The sequence below is a fragment of the Thrips palmi genome, unplaced genomic scaffold, assembly GCF_012932325.1.
Source record: "Thrips palmi isolate BJ-2018 unplaced genomic scaffold, TpBJ-2018v1 HiC_scaffold_19, whole genome shotgun sequence".
In the NCBI taxonomy this organism is placed as follows: domain Eukaryota; kingdom Metazoa; phylum Arthropoda; class Insecta; order Thysanoptera; family Thripidae; genus Thrips; species Thrips palmi.
In genome coordinates this window covers 14,129,611-14,154,347 of record NW_023144628.1, presented here as the reverse complement: position 1 = coordinate 14,154,347, position 24,737 = coordinate 14,129,611, and the positions used below count along the sequence as shown (strand labels likewise).

General features: G+C 48.2%; 3 protein-coding genes across 3 annotated transcripts; all 3 read left to right on the top strand.

The window, feature by feature from the left end:
* The first annotated feature begins 5,941 nt into the window (after window positions 1-5,941).
* Window positions 5,942-7,507, top strand: LOC117645795 (proline-rich receptor-like protein kinase PERK8). The gene is made up of 3 exons (XM_034386220.1): window positions 5,942-6,177; window positions 6,339-6,623; window positions 6,899-7,507. The coding sequence occupies exons 2-3, from the start codon at window positions 6,498-6,500 to the stop codon at window positions 7,406-7,408; spliced, it is 636 nt and encodes a 211-aa protein (XP_034242111.1). The 5' UTR covers window positions 5,942-6,177; window positions 6,339-6,497; the 3' UTR covers window positions 7,409-7,507.
* A 6,689-nt stretch (window positions 7,508-14,196) lies between these two features.
* On the top strand, window positions 14,197-15,714 carry LOC117646575. Its single transcript, XM_034387618.1, has one exon. It carries the CDS (start codon window positions 14,197-14,199, stop codon window positions 15,712-15,714), a length of 1,518 nt encoding a protein of 505 aa, XP_034243509.1.
* A 6,186-nt stretch (window positions 15,715-21,900) lies between these two features.
* On the top strand, window positions 21,901-23,214 carry LOC117646574 (uncharacterized protein F54H12.2-like). The gene has a single exon (XM_034387617.1). The coding sequence runs from the start codon at window positions 21,901-21,903 to the stop codon at window positions 23,212-23,214; it is 1,314 nt and encodes a 437-aa protein (XP_034243508.1).
* The last annotated feature ends 1,523 nt before the right edge of the window (window positions 23,215-24,737 follow it).

Below are 24,737 nucleotides of genomic sequence, written 5' to 3'. Positions count from 1 at the left end.
AATTTCTTCAGAAAATCGGCAAATTCTTTGACTCTTTTTACACTGCTTGGCACTACAGTCCTGCTTATCCGGAGTTGGGCAGCGAGATTCGGCACATCAAAGTCAGTGCTGTGGACCCCTAGCTTCTCCTCTAGAGATTCAGCTGGGAGAGAGTCCACCGATCTCTCCAGAAGCAGATTTTCCAGGTTGGCCAGCTGCTTCATGCCCGGTTGATCAAACCTCCGGTCAAGTTCATTTTTCACCTGGGACGGAAAAAAAAGTTAATTCTCATTTTTTCGAATATAAAATTAAACAATTTAAAAGAACTTTAATATATACGAACCCAGTCCAAAACGGAGATGTATTTCCGTCTTATTTCGTCTTTAGGGGACAAATTGACTGGAGCTGCGTTGCCTCCTAACTGACCAAGTCGCCTAGGAGCAGCTCGAGCTCTGAGCGATTCTCACGTTTCGGGGTAGTTTTGGCGTCTCTGATTTGCCGAAAGTGGAAAATATCCAATTAAGTTTTTCTGATTATTGGGGTCCTGGATGATACTAGAGTTATGGCAATGGTATTTATAGTAAAGACCTTGTACTACCTTCCTAAAAACATGAGCCGTAAGGTATTCCCACACGTTTTAGTGGGTGTTTTGATCACGGAAATTACGTTATCACGGAAGTTACAAAGTGTGGAAATCGGCTTTAACGGCTGACTCGGGCTTGCTGTGGCTTAAAAGTCGTTCCAGGGTCAAATGATACTCTAAGCCCGACATTTCAGCGGAAAAATTTTTCACCTAGTACTGCTGCAACATTGGGTAAAGGGTGCCACGGAAGTTACAGGTAATTGTTGATACACGCCATTTTATAATGCTCTAGCCCGCTTTGAGACCGTGTACAGCATCTTAGATTTCCGTGACCATGCAATTATATCCCAGGGACTCCACTTTGATGGCTTGTGTCAGGGAAAGTTAAAAGTTTGGTTTGGGGAGAAGTCCAGAGCTGCCTTTTCGAAATTAGTGTATTTAAATTGAAATACGGGGGACATTTTTCTTTGCAGCTAAGTACCTTTGAAAGAAGTCTGGCGTGTTGGTCTTCGGTTGAAATTAGCTCGAGACATCCCAAAGCTTCGAACCCCCATCGACAGTTGGCAGCATTTCCGAACCACACCGCCACAGTGGGGGCGGAAAGTTCGAGTATGTTCTCTTTGGACAATCACGGAATTTACTTTTGGGGGTATTCCAAACGCTACGTAGACCAATCCAACGAACGTGAACTTTTCGAAAGTGTGCGTTTAGTGGGCAATGGCCCTCCCTAACATCAGAAAAAAACCCCATGTCGATATCTGCGCTCGTTTGGGCACAGGAGTCAGAAGAAACGAAACTACCCCGTAACGTGAGAATCGCTCCTCTGGGAGCAGCTGACATTTTCAGATCTAGTTGGTATTTGGCATCCATTTCCTCAACTTCGGCCCAGATCCTGTCATAGTCTCCTGCATCTGCATCTTGAGTCGTAAAGCATTGCGTAAAATAACTTGTTATTTTACCTGCTCCTAAACCTTTGCTGGCACTACTATTTCGATTTCGCTTCATGTTGAAGAAGCCACAACACAAAACAAAGCTGGCGACACGGCCGGCTCAGCGAACGCACAAACGGAAGCGCCCGGGAGTGGGGACGAGCCGCAGCCGGCTGGGGCTCTGAGGGGAGGGAGGGGGAGGAGGAGAAGCGTTGGCCGAACGGCAAGCGGCGCGAAAGGGAAGGAGTGGGGAAGGGAAGGAGGCACTGCGGTGTGGCCTTCTCGAAGCGTCCAGGCGTCATCGGTCGTGCCGAGAGTCACCGAGTCGGCAGCAAGGTGCACCAGTGGCTCAGCCTATTACACGGACGCAGCATTTGACGGTACGCGCGTAGCCGTCGCTTCGCTCCGGCAAAAAATTGGGGGGGGCTGACCCCCCCCCGCCTGGCGGCGGGGGGGGCTCAGCGCCCCCGCGGCACCCCACTTCCGACGCCACTGATGAGTAGTAAGGAGGACACTATTGGACACTTTTTCCCTGGAGGACACTATCGGACACCTTGAGCGTGGGTAACCAAAGTAAACCTAAGTTATGATCTTGAGGGGGGTAACCAAAGTGAACCTAAGCAGGTCTGGACCCGCCCCTGTGGTTGGTACTTTTGGACACCTTAAGCAGAGCAAACCTAAGGGGCCCGGGCCTCAGTGCGCGCCCCTTCTGGTCCCGCCGCGAGGCGAAGCCGCGGCGCGCTCCCCTCCCTCGGCCCGCCCCTGCCACCGCGCCGTGCACCGCGGCCAGGTGTGAAGCGGTGCCGCCAGTTCGCCGCGTGCACCTGCCCGCGAGGCGTGAAGCCGGTGAGCACCCTGTGCCGCCAGCGGTCCTCCGAGGGTCTTGGAGTGGCCCACGGTGCGCCGCGCGCACCACGGGGCCGTGCAGCAGCTCGCAGCAGAGCGCCGTGAAGCAGCCCCACGTAGCGGCCGCCGCGCTAACTACGGGCCTCAAAAATACTCACCGCGTGCCACTGCGCCGCTTCTGCGCAACGCGCCGCAGCGCCCCGAAGCAGACGCCGCTCGACTAAGCTTCTTTTCTTTTTTACCGACTCTTATTTCTCTCATCACCCTATGGAATTATGATCGGAACAGTTTTTCCTATCGCCTCGTGCATTTGATTTCTTTAATGTGGTCCTCGCTGTTGATAAACACAAGTTCCGTGCCGGCTGTCTGCAGGCTTTAGCCTCGAACCCAAAGCCGACGGAGCGCAACAGGTTTTTAGTGTTTTTAACCGTGTATCAACTTTTCCCGAAGAGAAAAAATACTGCGAGACGTTTTTAAAATGATGAATGCAACCAACTTTTCTTTTCGGCGCGTTCAAAATCACTCGCAATCTCGCTATGAGAGAAACGCGCCCGGGAGGTTCGCTGTGATTCGTCTAAAATACCGATTTTTGGCCAATGAGCGAAAAGCGCGCGAAACCCCCTCCCCGCCGGCGGGAGGAAAAGGGGAGGGGGTGGTGGATAAATTGAGGCGCGCCGGCCGGCCGGCCACTTGTTGTGTTTTCGCCGTCACCGTCGTACTGCCTACCGAAGATGAGTCGTACTCGACGTGACTGGGACTTCAAACGCGCGCGCATCGAGAGCAGCAGCAGCAGCAGCGAGGACGCCGTGGACGTCCTGACCATCGACGACAGGGAGATGTTGGAGGAGGACCTGTTCATGGTGAGTAGAGTGCGTGATTCTCGTAGGGCGAAGCTCCACCTGTTTGTCCTCCCGGTGCGATAACCTCGCTCGGTAGGATTTTTCTAAGGCGGAAGCTATGCCCGATTTCGTACCGGTGCGAGGCCGTTCGACTCTCTGTAGAGCCGCGGCGTTTCCTCGCACCGTATTTTCTTTTTCAAATCGGTAACCTCCAAATTTATTTTTCCCCTTTCCCGCTCTGTTGAGTGTAGTGTTCGTTCAAACCGCGTCATGTTTTATTTTGTCTGCCTCGCCCGTGCCGCGCCACGCCGTGCGGGCAGGCTGTGTCCGTTACGTTCAAAACCCCGTCTTGTTTTAACTTGTCGTTGGCCGCCGGGCCCGGGGTTCCGTTTGTCCAGCGCGCGCTTCTCGGAATCGCGCCACGCCACGCCGGTCATGGCGGCTGTGCTGCACCGCGCCGCGCAGTAGATTGTGTCCTAACTCTCGTTCTTGATCTCCGTCATGCTCCCCGTGTCCCCGCCTCGTTGAGGCGTTTCCGCGAGCGTGGGAAACCTTTCCGCCGGCGGCCGGGGGGCAGTCAGACTGCCCCCGCCGACTCGCTCCTCTCGCACCTCAGGCTGGCTGTCGGCTTGCCCGCCGCCCCTCCCCTACATGTACCGGCGCTGCGCGGTGCACGCTGGGCCGGGGGTTTGAATCCCAGCCGTGTCGCGCTCGGTATAGTTAGTCTTACTGGTGAGTATAGTTCGTCCATGTGGGTGGGTGGGAGTGACGCTGCCATGGAGGCCCCCTCAACGTCTGTGTAAGTCAGCTGCCTTGCGCAGCCCAACAGTGCTTGCTTGCTTGCTTCTGAAATTCTCGCTAAAGCATGTGTTTTTTCTTTTTTGAAGTTTTTGAAGCTTTCCCTCATGCTGTACGTTTCCACGTGTATTCAGTGCTAAAGAAATTGAATACAGTTTGAATCGTACACCGTGATTTTGCACGCCAATCTGCGGTTCCACTGAGAACGGCCGGGGAATGGCATGTGATTTTCTTTGGTTTTGCCGTGAAACTAATCGTTTTAGAGGCATTTTTTTTTAAAAAGTCCGATCGTGGAACACGACCCATGCCGATTTCCCCATTTTTGGTCAAAGGTAGTCCTTGTGGGTCTAAGAAAGGCCACAAATTTTTTTGGGGCCCAAATATGCACCGTTCAGATTTTATGGGGAATTTTCGTTTTCTCTGACAACTTTTCACATAATATGGCCAAAAATTTAAAAATCACCCTTTTTGAGGCCTCTATGCACTCGATTGAGCTCAAAAAGTGGTATCTATGTAAAATCACGCGAGGAACACGAATCCGGTGCCCGTTTGTTGATAGGACAACCCAAACAGATGTTATGACTGTTTTTTAGGTTTTGTAGTGGTTTTTACTTTTCTTGGGTTTTGGTGTTCGCATCGATTTTCGCCAATCCGATGAGGTTTTATAGATAAAAGGGCCAATCTATATACTACGAGATAAAAAATTTGTGTACGCCGCGTGAAAAACAGTGGCGCTGCAAAAAATTTAAAAACCGTCATTTCTGGGGAGTTTTAGATCAGATAAGCCACCTTTCGCGTGACCGTCTCCCCCCCATATTCAGTCTAAATATTGTCCCAAGTGATGTCAGAGTTGGTGTGAAATTTCACCGCTGTAGCTCAAGTAGTTTGGAAATGGCAGCTTTCTAAAGTTTTGCAATCACGTAAGGCATTTACTTAAGTAGAATTGCGGTAAATGTGAAGATTTGTCACAGATCGGGTAATAAATGAGATAGATGAGTGCGTCAAAGTTCTTTAAGCGTAATTTTGGACAAGGAATCCGATTTTGCGGGTACGAAGACCCTAGGCGAACTCTGAAGTTGGAAAAATGGCCATTTTTATGTGGTTCGCACGAAAACGTAGTTTTAGAGTACACCTAGGGCCTTCGTACCGGCAAAATCGGATTCCTTGTCCAAAATTACGTTTAAAGAACTTTGACGCACTCATCTATCTCATTTATTACCCGATCTGTGACAAGTCTTCACTTTTACCGCAATTCTACTTAAAGTAAATGCCTTACGTGATTGCAAAACTTTAGAAAGCTGCCATTTCCAAACTACTTGAGCTACAGCGGTGAAATTTCACACCAACTCTGACATCACTTGGGACAAATTTAGACTGAATATGGGGCGGAGACGGTCACGCGAAAGGTGGCTTATCTGATCTAAAACTACCCAGAAATGACGGTTTTTCAATTTTTGCAGCGCCACTGCTTTTCACGCGGCGTACACAAACTTTTTATCTCGTAGTATGATAGATTGGTCCTTTTATTATAAAATCCACTCATCGGATTGGCAAAAATCGATGCGAACACCAAAACCCCAAGAAAAGTAAAAACCACTACAAAACCTGAAAAACAGTCATAACATCTGTTTGGGTTGTCCTATCAACAAACGGGCACCGGATTCGTGTTCCTCGCGGATTTTACATAAGATCCCACTTTTGAGCTCAATCGAGTGCATAGAGGCCTCAGAAAGGTGATTTTTCAATTTTGGCCATTTATGTGAAAAGTTGTCAGAGAAAACGAAAATTGCCCATAGAATCTGAACGGTGCTTTTTGGGCCCCAAAAAAATTTTGTGGCCTTTCTTAGACCCACAAGGACTCCCTTTGACCAAAAAATGGGGGAAATGGGCATCGGTCGTGTTCCACGATCGGACTTCTTAAAAAAATGCCTCCCCACCCTGGGGGTTTTCAGCCCTCTCGAGCGGAGATGAGGATGCGGGCCCCTTCGCCACCCCGGCAGCGGATGCGGCCGATGAAACTGCCAGGGATGCGTGGGATGCGGTGCCTCCTGCAGCGGCAGTGCCGCCCCCGCCGGCCGACTGGCTGGCGCCTTTGCCGCAGGGGTCACCCCCTCAACAGCCCCCTTTGCCCGCGGGGACGCCACCTCCGGAAGCGCACCCGCCGCTCCCTTATCCCCCGGGGACACCGAGGGAGGAACCTGAAGTGAGTCCTTTTCACCCTATTTTTTATTACAGTGCACTTGTTTTCCTCGCTCCTGATTCACGTTCCCTTAACTGCACTTTTGTTTCCGTCAAAACTGCAAGTAAGGGTTCATGTGCGAGAGGGTTCTAGTTAAATCTAACGGAATTGGTTTTGTGTTTCAGGATGATCCTGAGAAAGAGAACAGAGCGCCTCCACCCTCCCCGCCCTCGTCACCTGCGCACAACGAGAACTGCACGGCGGGGTCCAGCTCAGGCAGCACTGACGAAGACGTGGAGGTCGCAGACCTGGCACCAACGCGCGATACCGCTGCACTCGAGTTTATGTCTGATTGGCTGGCCGCCTGCAGGATGCCGCCTCCAGCCCCACCGTCGGCGCCTGCTGCTAGTGGTCCAGTGATGGCACGGCGTGTACCGCTCCATCCACTGGCTCCCTACAAGGATGATGGGGTGAGTGTCTGCATTTTTTCTCATCTCTATTTTTTTCACCCTCCCCTTTTTCACGCTAGAATTTCGAAAATTTCAGTCGGTTTCTTTACCGCCCACCCCCCCACCGTCGCCCCCGCCTCCCCCTCAGCCCGAGCCATTGCCACAGTTCCCCGACGGGGTGGCGCCTGGCGGGGCTCACCCTGTAAGCACTTTTTTATTCTCAAGCAGTGCTGCGTTTCCCCTTATGCTCGTGATCCCCTCTATATGTCTAACCGCTTTTGTTCATCTGTTCTCAGGTTCCTACGCCTTGGCTTGGTAGAAGCCGTTACGATCCGCTAGGGCTTTCAGAGCCCACCCCAGCCTGTCCCGCCTCCACGCCGCCTGGCCCTGCCCCAGCGCCTGCAGCGAACGCATCTACATCCAGTACCCCAGCCACAGTCCCTTCACGATCCGTGCCGACTACATCTCCTGCCGTTGACCCTACCTGGGCCCCTTCACGAACGGCGTCGAGAGCTACCCCAACCATTGGCCGTCCCCAGGCGCCCTCTACAGTGAGGACTCCAATTGGCTTTCCCCCTCCGCCTCAACGTGGCCGCTACCATCTTCGTGGTCGCCCTGTGGTCAGGCCGATGGGACCAACTATCTTCAGCAGACTAGGACCCCATCCATCTTCCATGCCTATGGTGGAAGGGACCAATCCCGTTCCGTATCCGCACTCGTGGAGGCGATCTGCATGGCCGCCTTACTTTACCGTGAGGGGACCACGGCCAGGCACTTACTGGTCATGGCGTGGCCCTCTTCAATAGAGTAATAATCTTCTTCAGTATCTGTTCTATGATCTAATAATTTTTCAGTTTTGTTTGTTATGGCTCTCAATATGTGAACTAGAATCTAAAAAACTTGCTCTCTCCAATTTAAACCTTCTTCATTCTTACTTCATGAGAATCTGTACTATGATCTCATAATTTTTTCAGTTTTGTTTGTTATTGCTCTCTCCAATTAAAACCTTCTTCATTCTTAACTGTGTTTCTTTTCCTTGCTTCCTTTCCTGTACTTTTCTAACGAGTCACATTTATGAGACAGAACTTCTCTACGAGTTAACTTTCTTTGAGTCAAACCTACTCTTGATTTCAAATTCATTTTCTTATTCGCTTACTATATAACTTTTTCTGATTCAACTTTTCGACTCTGCTTGACACACTTGAAGCTTTTCCGAAGAAGAGTTACGAGTCAACTGATTGAAATAATTTCAGCTACGCTTTCAGTAAAAGTATTCCATTCTTTAACAGTACACTTAAGTTCAACTGAGATGAGCAAAAAAGACAGTGAGAATACCAAACTTCTTTGCTCGCCACCTGACCCGAAACTTCTGAACTTCTTTTCACTTCAGCTATGTGTGTGAGAGAGAGTGTGTGAGTGTGTGTGGGAGAGTGTGTGTGTGTGGGAGAGTGTGAGTAGCGAGAGAGAGAGAGAGAGGGAGGGACATAGACACCCTCTGGCCTGGGGGCGCCTTGTGGTCCCTGGATAGGCAGACCCGCCACACGGTGGTGTGCGAAGGGTTGCCTACCCTCAACTCGGCAGGCGCTCCAGCCGCGCGTCATTGTCTCCAGCTCTGAGTCCCGGTGCACGGCGCGGTGCACGGCATGGCCATGAGGAGCCCCGCTGCATCCTGGCGCACACCATGGTCGTTGGCAGCGAGGTGCACCCGGAACAGAGCACGCCGTCGGCGAGGCGGCTGTCATGGCCTCGGTAGGGAGCAGAGTCCCGGTGCGCGCCGTCGGCGAGGTGCTCTGCAGCACGCCGGGGCCCTCGGCGCCCCCGCCAAGGCCGTCAACACACCACCGCGGCACAGCGCCGCGCGGCCGCGCGCCCACCATGGTCGTTGCCAGCGAGGTGCACCCGGAACAGAGCACGCCGTCGGCGTGGCGGCCGCGGCAGGGTGTCCTGAGCAGAGTCCTGGTGCTCACCGCTGGCACACTGCAGCACGCCGGGGGCCACGGCGCCCCCGCCAAGGTCGTCAACACAGCGCCGCGGCGCGTGGGCATGCGCTGCGCCAAATGACTGAGTACTTGTCATGCACTCACTTTTATTGCAATGAGTCGCACCAGTGGCGCTCTCTCAGCTATTTGGTGGTCAAATTCGGTACTTGGTCTGCGCATGCGCAATGTGGTGCGGCGCGGCGCTGCAGCGCCACGCGCGCCGCCTTGCGGTCGAAATGTGAACTTCTCGCTCCTGATAAAAAGCAAGCCGATTTTCAGAGCGGCACAGTCACTTGAGTTCTCTCCAAGCAACCAGTCCTCCTAACTTATTCCCTCTGTCTCTTCAAGACTTAAAACTTGTACTTAGCCTAAAAAATGGCTCTTAATGAGATACTTGATGAGTATGAAGCCGGATGCTTCTATAATGATGAATTGTTGGCCGAAGGATACTCAACACTCATAGAGTGCCTTCGCACGGCCACTCCCGCGGAACGCAGTGACCCCCGACTACCTGCATTTCTCAAAGCGGGTTACATGGCTCTCCTCCGGGAAAAATCAAAGTCAAACAAGCTAGATGCTCAAATCCATCAAATCGCACTTAAATTGGCCCGCCCTGCCCCTTCTAGTCCTACCCCGCCCACCGCGGCCCTGGACATGGTCGGTGGCTCCAAACCCACTCCGGCCCGTCCCGCCTCACCGCCGCTTGGCCCCGCGGAGTCCCCGCGCCCCCCCGCCACGCCGCCCGGTATGCCCACCCGGAAACGCGCCCGCTCGCCGGAGCCCGCGCCGGAACCGGAACCCGAACCCGAACCGGAGCCCGAACCGGAAATCGAGATCCTACAAACGCGGGAACGGCATCTGAGCCGATTTAAAACCACATTTCGCGAGGAAACGGCAGTCATAAACTAGGGGTACGCACCGTTTAGTTTGGGCGCGTAGTAGGCGAGCGATGCGTCTGAACACATTCTTATCGAAGATGGTGAAGAATATGTGCAAAATAAGGCCAATACGGGGTCTTCCATAACAAAAGGGCCGGTCTTAATGTCATTTTCGTGATCAGCACACCAAATACTGCAGGAAACTATGTAAAACTCAACTTTAAAATTTTGGTCCAAAATTGGTAAATTTTGAGAAAAGTAAAGGTCTGGGATGAAATTGGAAGTCATTTTCGTGATCAGCACACCAAAAACTGCAGGAAACTATGTAAAACTCGACTTGAAAATTTTGGTCCGAAATTGGTAAATTTTGGGAAAAGTAAAGGTCTGGGATGAAATTGGAAGTCATTTTCGTGATCAGCACACCAAAAACTGCAGGAAACTATGTAAAACTCGACTTGAAAATTTTGGTCCAAAATTGGTAAATTTTGGGAAAAGTAAAGGTCTGGGATGAAATTGGAAGTCATTTTCGTGATCAGCACACCAAATACTGTAGGAATCAATGACTCACCGAGGAAATTTTGGCCCAAAATCATGTAATTCTAGTTGAATAAGTATGGGTCTGCTGTTGTTAACATGAACGCAATTTCTAAGTGTGTTTCCTGTTCACGGTGTAGTACCATGAACCCTGACCCTGTTACTCAGTCGAGTAACATTCAACTGCCAGCATTGAATTGCTTAATACGATTCACAAATGCCTCAATTACCATTCGATATCTCCTTGTTGTTGAACTTATGAATACGCAATGTTATTAGTAATACCTATAAAGCCTTTTATCTTCCTTTTATTTTAAACTAGCGGATGAAACTATATTGATTTATCTGAATTAATTAAAAAGAGACACATTTACAGGCAGGCTGATCACAACTACTTTACGGAGAAGACCTTCTATCAGACCCACTGAATCGTTCCATAGAATCCCATGTCGAGCCCACTTTTTGCTAAACGCAAGTTAATCTTATTCATAATGATAGTCATGATGTGATATTTAATCTTTGAAACAGTATAGCATAAGTATTTACCTAACATTCTAAGTAAATTAAAAAGAGAGCCAACTAAAACCATGACCGACACAAATTACCAGTTGTCGCAGACAATGTATTGTGGTGATACGGCTTTTGAGCCTTCCACCACCCTTTCTGTGCACTAAGTCAGGAGCTCCAAATATCCACCGCGGCGATACCCCGCGCGTAGATCCAGCGCGCCGCGCCCAGACGCGCGGCAGCGATACCCCGCGCCAGCAGCGCGCCGCGCCTCCACTGTAGCGCGCCGCGGGCGATCGCGCGACCCGATCGTGTGCGATCGAGACCGATCGAGAGCCGAAGCGGTCCGCCGGGCTGACCCCGAAGCTGAACCCGAAGCGGGCCCGAAGTCCTCCGCCGGGCCCTCGGCCCGCGACCCCGAGACCTCCGCGACCCCGAGCGGTCCGGTCACTCTGAGTCCAGCGGTAGCAGCGGCTAGTCGTCCTCTCTGCTCACTCGTCCCGCGTCGTGTCTCTGAGACCTTCGCCCCGCGTACTGTACTTGTACTTGCTCTGAATGATTACTGATTGTCTGTACCTGAATAAACCTTGAGTTTACTAGCCATACCTCCTACTCTCTCTTCGGTTCACCTCCCCAAACCCGCACCCTCACAGTATGATGAAGTTAAAAGAATCGTCTCATGAAATCATATGATCAAGTCACTGAATCGTCTCATTGAATCAGATGTCAATGTCAAACCTTGTATGCGCTACACTCACTCACCGTATGGTTATCTTTAAGGTTAGTACTATAGTAAACTTACAGCATTGTAATGAAGCCTTTTCTCAGAGTCTGTGCCAAGAGTCAGCAAAGACTATTTATTTTCGCAACATTAGTGTCCAGAGTGTACTTATAGAATGTATTAATTTATTTTCTAACTGTTATTTGAGCAAAGCAAACAACTAAAAAGTATAGTGTCTGAGAATAAAAATGGAAATACACTCACAAAGGTTAAAAAGACCAAATCATTTTTGCAATTATCAAACACACTCCACTGACCAAAACATTTCCTCTGTAGCGGTGTAGCGGGGGAGGGGAGGGGGCGGACGGACGGACGAAACGCGTAATAATTGTCACTTTCATTTTCCGTATTTCACTGAGTTGACACTCCGGAGGGGTTTCAATCATTCTAAAATATCGAAAAACTATGACCGTACTCACTTCTAAGCCCTTCTGCTCTTTAGTTTGTTTTATTTGCCAATGTTTTGCCAGGTCCCGTATTTGAGAGTCGCGGCCGCAAGTATGAAAAATTGCTACGAGCTGCCAAGCACTGCCAACCTAACCACGCTAAGAACCTAATTCAAAAAGATGTTTTGAATATTTCAAACAATAGTTATCGTGAATATAAGATAAACTCCCCCTGGGGGAGATTTAGGAGCCTTCCGGTGCGAAATTTTGAAACTATTTGTGCGGTAGTTGCTGAGGAACGTGAGCGTGTACGCTACAGACAGACAGACGCACGACCAGTCACTTTTTGGTGCCCCCAAACACGGCATGGGCTCGCTATCGCTCGCCAAAAATCTGGGAAACGAACTACCCTCTGAACAATTCATGGAGGGAATGTTCGATACATTGCTTGCCCGTCAGAGGGAAGCCCTGAATGCTAAAGATGACGACCGAGTCATCCTGGAATTGGAGAGCGGTGAAAATGTAGACAAGCCCATTTGGCAGTCGCTGAGGCGAGTGGACCAACTGAATGGCAGAGTCATTCTTGACAAACTAACAAGGGTGCTCAATAGCAATGAAAGTTTTCTAACTAATGGGCAGTTGAGGGTAAATTACATTCATGTCCCCACTCCTGAGGCAGGCGGCGCACGCGATGTCGTTGTCCCCAATGAGAGAATAGACCAGTGGTTGGAGAGAAAAATAGCCAGAAAAACAATATTTTCTCCCAGCAACACGGAGGATCAAATGTGTCTGACTCGAGCTGTGGCTGTGGCCATGACCAAAGACGGAATGCAGCATAGAGCATTCTCCCGCATGAGGCAGCCCAACTCCACCATCCAAACCAAGGAGGCCAAAAAAATTTGTGAATTGTCTGGTATTGACCCGAATCAGCCATGCGGGGTAGACGAAGTTAGAAAAGTTCAGAATGTGCTTAATGACTACAGACTCTGCGTTTTCACAGACAAGAAAGGAAAAGAGTGTGTGTTTAAGGGGGAGTACACGGTCGGTAGAAAAAATATCTACTTGTTGCTTCACAACGGACACTTCCACGCCATTCTTTACCCCCTCCAAGCATATGATTCCAAATATGTATGTGAAAAATGTGTTGTATTTTACGCTAACAAAGGAGAACACCAATGTGAGGGTAGTTGCTGGCGGTGCCTCGGCGCGCAGCCTCACTCCGAGCCCCTTCAGCGCTGCGGTGATTGTGGTCATAAATTTGCTGGAGATGAATGTTTCGACAACCATAAAAGTCTTAAAATTCAAAACACAGACAGGACCAAATGTGACACATTCAAATTCTGTCATGGATGTGAAACTAGTTATTCTAACGCTAGGGGCCGCCAACATGTCTGTGGCTTTGTGTATTGTAAATTCTGTAAACTTAACGTTGCTGAGAACCACCTCTGTTACATGCAAAAATGGCAGCCACGTGAAAAAAAGGAGAAATATAATTTTTGCACAGTCTGGTATGACACAGAGGCATCTCAACATACTGAAATAAAACCGGGAGTATTTGAACACCGCCCCGTGCTCCTTGTCTCACAGGCTGTCTGTGACGAGTGTCAACACATTCAGCAAAATGATTATTTCTGCACAGTGTGCGGGACACGACAGCAAGTCTTCCATAACCTTGATGACCCTAATATTAATGTCATGTCCCAATTTGTAAATTATCTTCAGTCATTCCCAGCCAAGACTGAACTTCTCATCATTGCGCATAATGCCAAAGCTTATGATGGCATTTTTTGTTCTTCAAGAGCTGATTGCTCGAAAAATGAAACCCGATCTGATTTTGCAAGGGGCTAAAATTATTTCCATGTCTCTAAATTCATGGAAATTTATTGACAGTCTGATGTTTATCTCCATGCCCCTTTCCGCTATGCCCAAAGCATTTGGGCTCACTGAACTGAAAAAGGGTTATTTTCCATACTTTGCTATTCACCCAGACAATTTCTCATACAAGGGTCCTTTATTGAACCGTGAACTTTACGGTGTGTCAGGAATGAAGTCACAGGCAGCCATAACCTTCAATAAATGGTATGATGAGCAAAATGAGCAGGGAGTAATATTCAATTTCCGTGAGGAGCTCATCTCCTATTGCATTTCTGACGTGACCATCCTTCGTCAATCTTGTCAAGCATTCAGAAAACTGTTTGCAGAGACTGCAGGTTTTGATCCTCTTTTTCAAAATTTGACGCTTTCGGCCGCATGTCTTTCTGCTTATCGTCTTAATTTCATGCCGGAAAACAAGATAGGACTTGTCCCCCCTGGAGGCTATCATGGCAGGGGTAAGCAAAGCCACGTCGCATTGCAGTGGTTAGATTATGAGCAGCACAAATTAGGTCAAAAAATTAAGACCATTTACACTGATAGAGAGGTTATGGTGCTAGGTCGCTCTGTGGATGGTTATGTGGAGATCCCCCTTGCTAATGACGGTGTTGAGCGCCGCATTTACCAATTTCATGGTGACTATTGGCATTCCTGCCCATGCATTACCCTGCGCAGCCTGAGGGTGGAGAAAACCGCTATGAACGCACTCTGCGTATCACTGGTCTGTTCCGTAAGGCAGGTTATGTCGTCATTGAGAAATGGGAATGTGAATGGAAAGAGGACCTCAAAAACCCAGAGGTAGAAGCCTATTTTGAAGCCCACCCCACCACCCGCATGCCTCCCCTTGATTTGCGCAAGGCGCTCTGCGGCGGTCGCACCAGCGCGCTCCGTATGTATCACAAGGCAGACCTTGACAAGGGAGAGAAGATAATGATGGCAGATATTATATCAAGTTACCCGAATGTGAATCTGAGGGCTTGCTACCCTCTTGGTCAACCATCTATTTATCTGGAGGGTGACCCAAATATTCCTGCCATTGACGCTTGGAATGGAGTAATTAAATGTACAGTGCTTCCTCCCCGAGATCTGTACCTTCCAGTGCTTCCCTTTAAGTGTAAAGGAAAACTGATGTTCCCACTCTGTGCGACGTGTGCTGAGACAGAAAGCAGTGAAATTTGTCAACACACTGACTCCCAACGCCAACTTACGGGTGAATGGTGTGCTCCAGAGCTCCAGTTAGCCATTCTAGAGAAAGGGTACACTCTTATCACTGTCCATGAATTATGGCAGTACCCATCCACTATGCAATATGATCCCAAAACGGGAAAAGACGGCTTGTTCTCAGGTTATGTCAGGAAATTTATGGCACTGAAAATTCAGGCCAGTGGATGGCCAACAGAGTGCGACACTCAACAGAAAAAAGAGGAATATTTGTCTGATGTTAAGAAGCATGATGGTATTGCTATTGACCCCACTAAAGTGGCCAAAAACCCTGCACTCAGAACTCTGTCAAAATTAATTTTAAACAGCTTTTGGGGAAAGTTTGGGGAAAAGACTCTTCGTGCGAAAACTGAACTTATCTATGATTATGCTGACCTCATGAAACTAGTGACAGACCCTACTAAAGAAGTGACTGCCCTCCTTCCCTTAAGTGAAGACTGTCTTCAGGTAACTTATAAACCTGTAGAAGACAGCGAGGTAACACTTCCTACTTCTTCCCTCTCGCATGCAGCTTACACAACGTGTATTGGTCGACTCAATTTGTACAAGTACTTGGACATCGTTGGACAGCGCGCCTACTATCACGATACCGACTCAGCGGCTTACCTGAGTCGTCCAGGCGAGCCTGACCTGCCCCTGGGCACACATCTGGGTGATCTCACTGACCAGATTGCGGAGGACTATGGTCCGGGTTCGTTTATCACAGAATTCGTGGCTGGCGGACCAAAAAATTATGCTTACAAGGTGGCAGTGGGAGGTGACGTTTCTAACCTCAAAGTGTGCATTAAGGTGAGGGGAATAAGCATTAACCAATCCTGTGAGGATCTTGTCACTTTTGACAACTTAAAAGCCATGGTCTTAGGTGAGGAAGAAAAGAAGACTATCCCCATTCACCGTCAGATTACCAGACTACCTGGCTGTGTGGCAAAAAGCTACGAAACTGTAAACAGCTAATTCTCCGTAGCACTTATCACTCCAGGCTTACAGTATCCGTAGGACTACAGTATCTCCGTAGGACCTTACAGTGATCTCAGGACTACAGTCTTCCAGGTTCACGATAAGACTGTGCACTTACAGAAATACTGTGCCCCAGAGATACTGTAAATCCTACGGAGAATCTGATAAAGGCTACGGAGAATCTGTCAAAAAACAGAATATATCCGTACCTTTTTGCCACAGTGTGAGATTGTCCCCAGAGCTACAGCAAAACTGCAAGCTAAAATACTAAAAGGCGGCGCCTTGACTTTGCCCACGTTCCACACGGCTTCACGCATGGGCTGACGTGGAAGATGAGGATCAAGAAATGATGGAGGTTCTTGATCTTCTTGGTGACAATTAAATATAAAACTAATCATGAAAAACAAAAAAAATAAGATTGATTTACAAAGTCTGATGGACCAGTATGTCCTTAAACAGCCTTAAATCTACGAGACACCGGAGACCGGGGAGCTGGTCTGGCCCCATAACCTATAAAAGCCAATGTATTTTGATTTTCAATTCATAGCATAATGACTTCTGAAATGGATCTGAAGTACCAGCATCCTTGCACTGCCCTCATTGTGGGCGGTACGGGGGCGGGAAAGACATTTTTCATGAAAAAACTGATTGAAAAAAGGGAGGTTATGTTTGACACTGTCTTTGAAAAGATCATATTTTATTATTCTGAATGGCAACCACTCTACGAAGAGTTGTCTTCATGTGTCGATTTTCGACAAGAATTACCTTTCATGAGTGATCACCCGACAGGCGAGGGCCCAAAATTAGTGATTATTGATGATTTTTTGGAAGAAATTAAGTCTCATGGAAAAGAACTCCTTAAATTTTACATAAAGGGGTCACATCATAGGAATCTATCTATTTTCTTTTTGAGCCAATCCCTGTTTCCTGATGGGCTCAGACAAATTAGTTTGAACTCCCACTACATTACATTATTTAAAACTTCGCGAGACTTAGCCCAAATTAGAACATTTTGCTTGCAAGTGGACCCCCTACACTGGAAAGCCCTTCTTGAAGCGTACCAAGACGCAACACAGGCCGGCCATTCTTACATTCTGTTCGATTTTCATCCCCGTCAATTGGATCACCTCAGAATCAGAACCAAGATTTTTCCTGACGAGTCCTGTGTCATTTACATCCCCAAAGCAAAGTATAAAAGAGACCTACAAGGGATGGTTTAATCATTGCTAAATAATGGCTCCTAGTGTGCAGTCACATCGTGCTGTCCTGCAAGTCCTTCAGTCGGCCAAACCTAACCTCCGTAAAGCGATTCTGCGTGAATCAGATAAAGCGATCATTTTCGCTATTTGTGAGATCATTGACAATCTACTTCTTGGGAACATACCCCTCAGTCCGGCACAAAAGTCCAAACTCAAGCGGTACCGCACGGACTTTCGCCGTTTAGTACAAAAGGGTGAGGGCTGGAAAGCCAAGAAAGAACATCTTGTTCAGAAAGGAGGTGCCTTCCTTCCCTTGTTACTTTCGATTGTTGCTTCCGTACTCCCTAGCCTTTTCAAATGAATCACGTGAAAAAAATGATTCTCGTGCCACATGACAGTGTGGCGCGAATGAATGACCCCACTCCCTCTGTCTCCCATACTCAAATGAGTTCAATGGACACGGAAATGAACTATATTTTACGCAAACAGTACGCAGATGACTCTGAAAAATGGAAAAAATACAATGAGGTGCTTCAACGCTTCCTCCACTTTTCCAAAGAGTCCAGCAAACCCATCTCATTGGAAATATCTTCTATTCTTGAAGACAAAGAGGAAAAAGAGAATCCTAACCCTACTTCGGCTATCAGGCAGCAATTAGCTTCCGTGCTCCCCAAAACATATAAAGACCAAGCTGTTAAAATTCATGATTATTTAGCAGTCAGTGGTTCACCCGTCAGTTGGGATAACAACGGAGTCGTCTCTCTCAAGGGAACCGCTATTCCACATTCTAATATTATTGATTTGATTTCTGATCTGACTCGTTTTCGAAAGAATTTTGAGCCACACGGCGTTACTCAGTTCATTCAAACCCTCGCCCAATTAAACCTTCCTCTTGACTTGATTGGTAACGAAAAGAGAAGAACAGCTATTCTTCAAGCCAAACAGAGTGGTGGTAGTCTTGTTGTCACTCAACCTCCATTAAAAAAGCCAAAAAAAGAAATAAAAACTATAAAAGTTGTTCCCCAAAAAAAGCATGCCTGGAAAACTTGGTGATATTTTCCATGATCCAAAGCACCCTGCTTCGTATAGTTCAGCATGGAAACTTTGGCAAGCCAGTGGGGAAAAGAAAGAGAAAGTAGATCAGTATCTTCAGGGGGAAGATGCCTACACACTGCACAGACCTGTGAGACGGAATTTCCTTCGTAATGTCACTTATGCAGATAATATTGATGAATCCTGGCAAACTGATTTGACAGACTTAACGGCTCTGAAACAAGATAATGAAGGACACACATTTGTATTATGTGTAATTGACGTGTTTTCAAAATTTGGATGGGCTATTCCTCTTAAAAATAAATCAGGTGCATCCATAGTCAAAGGTTTTGAAACTTTGTTCCAAACCACTCCGCGGCGCCCAGTGCGCCTTTTCTCGGACAAAGGAACGGAATACAAAAATAAGATTGTGCAGCAGTTTCTTAAGAAACACAGCATCACATATATTTCCACGAATAACCCTGACACTAAATGTGCCGTAGTAGAGCGTTGGCAGAAAACAATTAAATCAAAATTGTACAGATATTTCACTGCAACTGAAAATTATTGCTATGTGAATGGTACACTGGAAAAAGTAGTGCATGCCTATAATCACACGTATCATAGATCTATCAACATGAGGCCTGTGGATGTGACCGAAGAAAAAGTACTGGAGGTATATAATAACCTGTACCATGGAATGAAACTCACAAACAAAAAAACGAAGTTTAAGGTAGGTGACTATGTCAGGATCACCCGAGAGAAAAAAAAGTTCGAGAAAGGATATACATGGGGCTGGTCAGAAGAAGTCTACAAGGTCATTCAGGTCATTCCTCATGCGTTGCCGGTGTACCGCCTGGAAGACTTCGATTCAGATTCAATTTTGGGGACTTTTTACGAAAAAGAGCTACAGAAAGTCACGAAGCCGGAGGTCTTCAAAATCGCATATATAGTGCGATCAAAAGGGAAACAGAATAGTCGAAAGCACTTGGTGCACTGGAGAGGTTATCCTGAGAAAAGTCGTTCCTGGATTCTAGATTCTGATTTAATCAAAACATAATGGATTTCTATGCCTTTCTTCCAAGTAACGCTAGCCCCGAAATATACCCCCATAATAAAACATCTCATTTTAAAATAGAGCTCTCAAAGCGAATGGAGTTGCATGGCCAATGGCAGGCTGCTCTCATTGAGCTTCACTATCCAAACACGATCGCTCAAGTGATTGAAGGGGAAAACGAAATCACTTTGTTGGCGCCTGGCTCTGTGGACACGGTTTTTGTCAAACCCGGCTGCTTTCCTTCTAAGTCCGATTTTCTGGAGGCAGTAAACATTGCGGTGTCGGTCCTCAACAATGACATTGAGGGTGACCCGCCACTGACCGAAACGGCCGATCGCCGAGTCGAGTTTCAGCCCTTTCAGCCCGAAAGGCCCGATATGAAGGTCCACTTTTCCCCTCGCCTCGCATTGCAGCTCGGTTTGGACCACCACGGCCCTTACCCTGCAAACGAAAAAATTAGTGGCGTCAAGCCCGTAGAATTGAGTTTGGGCATTCCATCCAACTCTTTATTTACATGGACATTTTGTCTGATCAGATCATTGGGCACACGAGGGCCCCCATACTCCGCACGGTCCCAGTAGATATAAATGCACGGTTCGGCAGCATGACTATTTTTCACTGCGAGCATCCGATTTATTTCGACATAAATACCCGGTCGTTTGACACGATCCAGATAGATATAAGAGACCACGCAGGACGTTATCTCCCATTTGAACACGGGACGTTGACCTTACTGGTACACCCCGTAACAAAATGTTGGGGCCCGAAAAGCAGCCAAAAACAGCCGTTGGCGGACCGTCCGAAACGGCTCCGAAAGTCGGAACGCTGACGGTTCCTAAATCCGCCCGCGGACAGTTCCAAAAAACATTGAAAAAGACCAAAGTCAGAAGATCGGACTTGTCCTGAGTACAACGCTAGTCGAAACGGACATCCGACAACTGCCCAGCTGCTGCCCCTCGCCCCTCCCTTTCCCCCCCTTCCCTTTCCCTTCGGACGCAGGTTGCTTCGGCCGCCGGCCGGCCGGGGATTTTTCCGCGGGAGCGCGCCCTAGCGCCGGCTCGGCTCACCCTACCCGGCTCGGCAGGCCGGCCACCACTGCCGAGGCGGCTCGGCTCCGATCGGCTCGGCTCGGCTCGGGGCACGGTGGCCGTCAGACACTGCAAGGGACGCGATTTACAGCCTCCAGTGGAATATTACACACAAATTTTGATCATGCCTATACTGTAGCATACCTGCAAGTACATGCCTGCACAAGCGAACTCGTTGAAGCTGTTTGCAAATGATGGAACACTTGGGACGAGGGGAAAGAAGAGAGTGCGAATAAAATAATACACCTCCCACCCTCTCACACCAGTCCTTCAAGTTGGAAGACACCACACTTGCGGTAGCCAGCAGCCACGGATAGTTGTTTGTTTGGGACACTTGTACAGCAACGCACTCAAATTCGATTATGTTTAGAAAACGCCGTACACGACACTTCACAAAAAATACTCTAGAAACAGTCGCGAATCGCCTGAACATCGCTCCGAGAAGTACGACGAAAAGTAGATGTGACTTTGCGCGTTTTTCTATGTTCGCTGTCACAGATGCGCTGCTGTGCGATGTGACTCGCTCAACAGCGCGCCGAAAACTGGCGAAAACTGCATCTCTGGCCCTGGCCGCGCCCGCCAGGGCGCCAGGCAACCTCGGCGACCCTTCGGGCCTTCGGCTTGCTTCGGCATGCCGGCGAGCGGCGTTTTCCGCGTACCCAGTTTCCGGGACGTCCGGGCGCCCCGGCTCGGCTCAGGTGCATGGGCCGAGGCATGGTTCGGCTGGACTCCGGCTCGTCTCTGCTCGACTCGAGTCTCGCGGGGCCTGGCGGGTTGGGCCAGCGAGGGGCTGCAGTCACTCTACCAAAAATGTCCTGTAAATGCCGTTAATTTATTACCAGTTTTCACTGTAGGTCAATTCACAGCGTTTACTGAGAACTGCTCACGGGATTCACTGTGATCTTGTTCGCGGTGTTCACTGTGATCTGGTACCCAGTAAACACTGTGAGTTTGACGCCGCTGAGCACCGAAGGACTGCAAATCAGGCTCCAATTCACGGCGTTTACTGTGGCCAGATCACAGTGAACACTGTAACCGAGATCACAGTGAACGCCGTGAACTAGTTCACAGCAAACGCCGTGAATTGCATAACAGCAAACATTGGTAATAAATAAACGGCGTTGACAGGACATTTTTTGTAGAGTGGTCCGGGACAGCTGCACCTAGGCAGGACTCTTTCGGACAGTCCTTGACTTAGAGTGGTTCAGAAACCAAGGAACGGAACTGTCCGGTCCGGACTCCGATTCGGCCCGGACTCGATTCGGACCTAACCAGAGAGAAAACGGGACTGTCCGGGGCTGGTGGACAAGTTTGGAATAGTCCTTGGCTAGGTTTCGGAACTCTTCGCTATTGTAAGGGACTTTAAACAGGTGTCTTAGAAAAAATGGCTCCTCAAAACCAAATAACGAACCATTACCTCGCGCAGGCCGGTGGCGGTTTAGGGCAATTTTACGCGGGTAGTTCCTTCCAGAAGGGCTACGGTATCGGTTCTTGGCTCGGCGGTCTTTTCCGTACTATTCTCCCCATTCTCCGGAGCGGTGCGTCGGCCGTGGGGAAGGAGGCGGCCCGGGCGGGAAGCGCGGTACTGGCCGATGTCGCGGACGGTGCGAATTTCCGGGGAAGCATGAACAAACGCGTGGGGGAGGCCGCGGGCAACCTAGCCAATCAGGCCAAAAGGAAAGCTGACCAAATGGCAGGGTCTGGTGCTATAAAAAGGCGCAAACAAGCCCCTAAGGCTCATAACGTTCCGAAGTCTCGTAAGAGAAAGACCGTCTCTAGTGCAGACTACTTTTCTTAGAAAAAAAAAATGGCATTCATGCACGCAGCTTCTTCAGAGTGCCTCCGATCTGAGCTGGATCTGTGGATTATTCCACCCACTCAGACTGCACTTGAATCAACTCATTGGGTTCCTTACAAACCCCTGACCACATTAGATTCCTCTAACACGGTCGAATTTTCCATACCTGGAGTAGGCCATGAGTACATTGACCCCGCCCACACTCTTTTGTATGTCAAAGCCAAAATTGTCAAGGCTGATGGCACAGATATCGTTGCAAACGATCAAAATGATGCAGCTCCAGTTAATTATGCACTCCACGCCTTGTGGAGTCAAGTCGATGTGAGTCTCAATCAAAAAGTCATTAGTCATTCAAGCATGACCTATGCTTATAGAGCCTACATAGAGTCTCTCATGAATTATGACGCCTCGGCAAAAAAGTCCCACATGACACAACGCATGTGGTACGAGGACACACCTGGCCATTTCGATTCACTCGATGGCCGTGAAAACCTTGGACTAGCCTGGCGGCGATCTCGCACTTCAAACAGTCGTCAATTTGAACTCATGGGTCCTCTGCATATTGATTTTTTTAATCAAGATCATTTCTTGCTGAACAATGTGGAAATGAGAATTAAACTCATTCGGAACCGAGACGCCTTTACTCTCATGTCTACTGCTGGTACTGAGCGTATCAAACTTTTAGACGCGACTCTTTACATTAGAAAAGTAGCCATTTCCCCTTCGGTCATGCTGGGTCATGCCCAAGCTCTTGAAAAGTCGCCTGCCAAATACCCTGTGAATCGAGTTGACATCAAAACAGTCACGATAACACAAGGGCTGCGCGATAAAAATTTGGACAATCTTTTTATGAACCAACTCCCCCAAAGAATTATTATTGGCTTCGTGGACAACCGAGCCTTTAATGGTGATTACGCTCGGAATGGTTTTAATTTCCAACATTTTAATATCAATTACCTGAGTCTCATGGTCGACGGCCACCCCGTCCCCTCCCAGCCCCTTACCCCTGACTTTGGCAACGGCCTGTACATGGAAAGCTACAACACCCTTTTCTGTGGAACTGGAATACACTGGAAAGACGAAGGAAACAATATCAGCTACTCGGATTACCCTGGAGGAAACACACTCTTCTGTTTCGATTTGTCTCCCGACCTTTCGGCCAGCGAGCCCCACTGGAATCTCCAGAAGCAAGGCACTCTTAGACTGGAACTCAAGTTCTCAGCACCTCTTGCCCAACCAATAAATTGCATTGTGTATGCAGAATTCCAAAATCTGATTGAGATTGACAAACATCGAAACGTTGTTGTCGATTATAACGTTTAAAAAAAATTATAAAACTTAAAAACCAAATACAAAACAATCACTTAAACTAAATAAAAATGGATGGGCTTTCCTTAGATTCGCTCATGAAAAGAGATAAACATGTGGCTCCTATGTTCGAGGGCGTCTTCGCCTCGGACACACTACCACATCGGCTACACAAGCGCCCCGCCTTGCTAATTGCCAACACGGATCCTGTTTCAAAACCAGGTCAGCATTGGGTCGCTTTCTACATCGGAAAGCACGGCGAGGGTGAATTCTGGGACTCCTATGGCATGCCACCCATCGTCCCGAATCATAAAAAATTTCTTGACCGACTGTGTAAAAAGTGGACTTACAATCATGCGAGCTTACAATCCATTGATTCACAAGTGTGTGGAGAGTACTGTCTGCTGTACTTGATTCACCGCGCACATGGTGTCTCTCTGCATTCCTTTGTCAAAAAGTTATTTTGTTCCGACACTGAAAAAAACGACAGAGTGGTACACAAAATGTACAAGCGCATGTTTGGAAACAAAAAGAATTGCGTGTTAGGACACGACACGAAAGTACAACGTGCGTGCACAAGAAAAAAATGACAACAAGAAAAAATTTGTGTTAAAAAAACCATTTGTAAACATGAAAAAAACTTTTAGTACACAAAAAAATTTTTGGTACACAAAAAAAATTTTGCTCCATAAGAAATACACGTGTTTGTACCCAAAAAAATTTTTGGTACACAAAAAAGTTTTGTGGTACGCAAAATTTTTTTCTGGAAAACACAAGAAATTTTTCTGGCATTTCTGAAAACACTAGAAATTTTTTGGGCTCTTTCTGAAAACGCTAGAATTTTCGGCGCATGCGCACTGCGGTGCTGCGCGGCAGCGCGCTTCAGCGACACCTCATGGCCTAAATGAGAACTTCTCACTCCAGATAAAAGGTGTGCTCCGCATGCAGGGCCATCATTCAGACGAAAGCAGCCGAGCGCGATGGAGTCACTTTCATTCACTCTCAATGCAAGCAGCGGTAAGGAGCTGGTGGCCCAGCGTTACCCTCTTACCTGCTCTCATGATTATGACAATGTGCAGATACTGAAAAGAGGCCAAGTTCAGGATGTATTCACTATTTTTGAAGTGAGTGATTTTTACTCAGAAAGACACTGGCTTTGCCCTCACATTACGGCCCATCTGTCTGGACAGACCAGTGAACACATTGGACACTATGTAAGATTGCTATCTCATATCATTCATTTCATGCAAGTCAGAGATAAGCGATTCATAATGATAGAAAGAGAAGTCAATTTAAAAGGGGCTGCCTTAGTACACACATACTTCGGCCCAACGTCTTGGTCAGCCTTGTGCAAACATGCCCAAGAAATCATGGCATTCTATCCTCCTGATGAAACTAACTAAACAAATAAAGAAAAAACGAAAAAAAAAACAATAAAATAATCACGAAAACCAATAAACAATGAATGTGATTTTCCACCGGTGGCCAGTCTGCTGGACCAGCATGTCCTTAAACCGCCCTAAATCTACGAGACACCG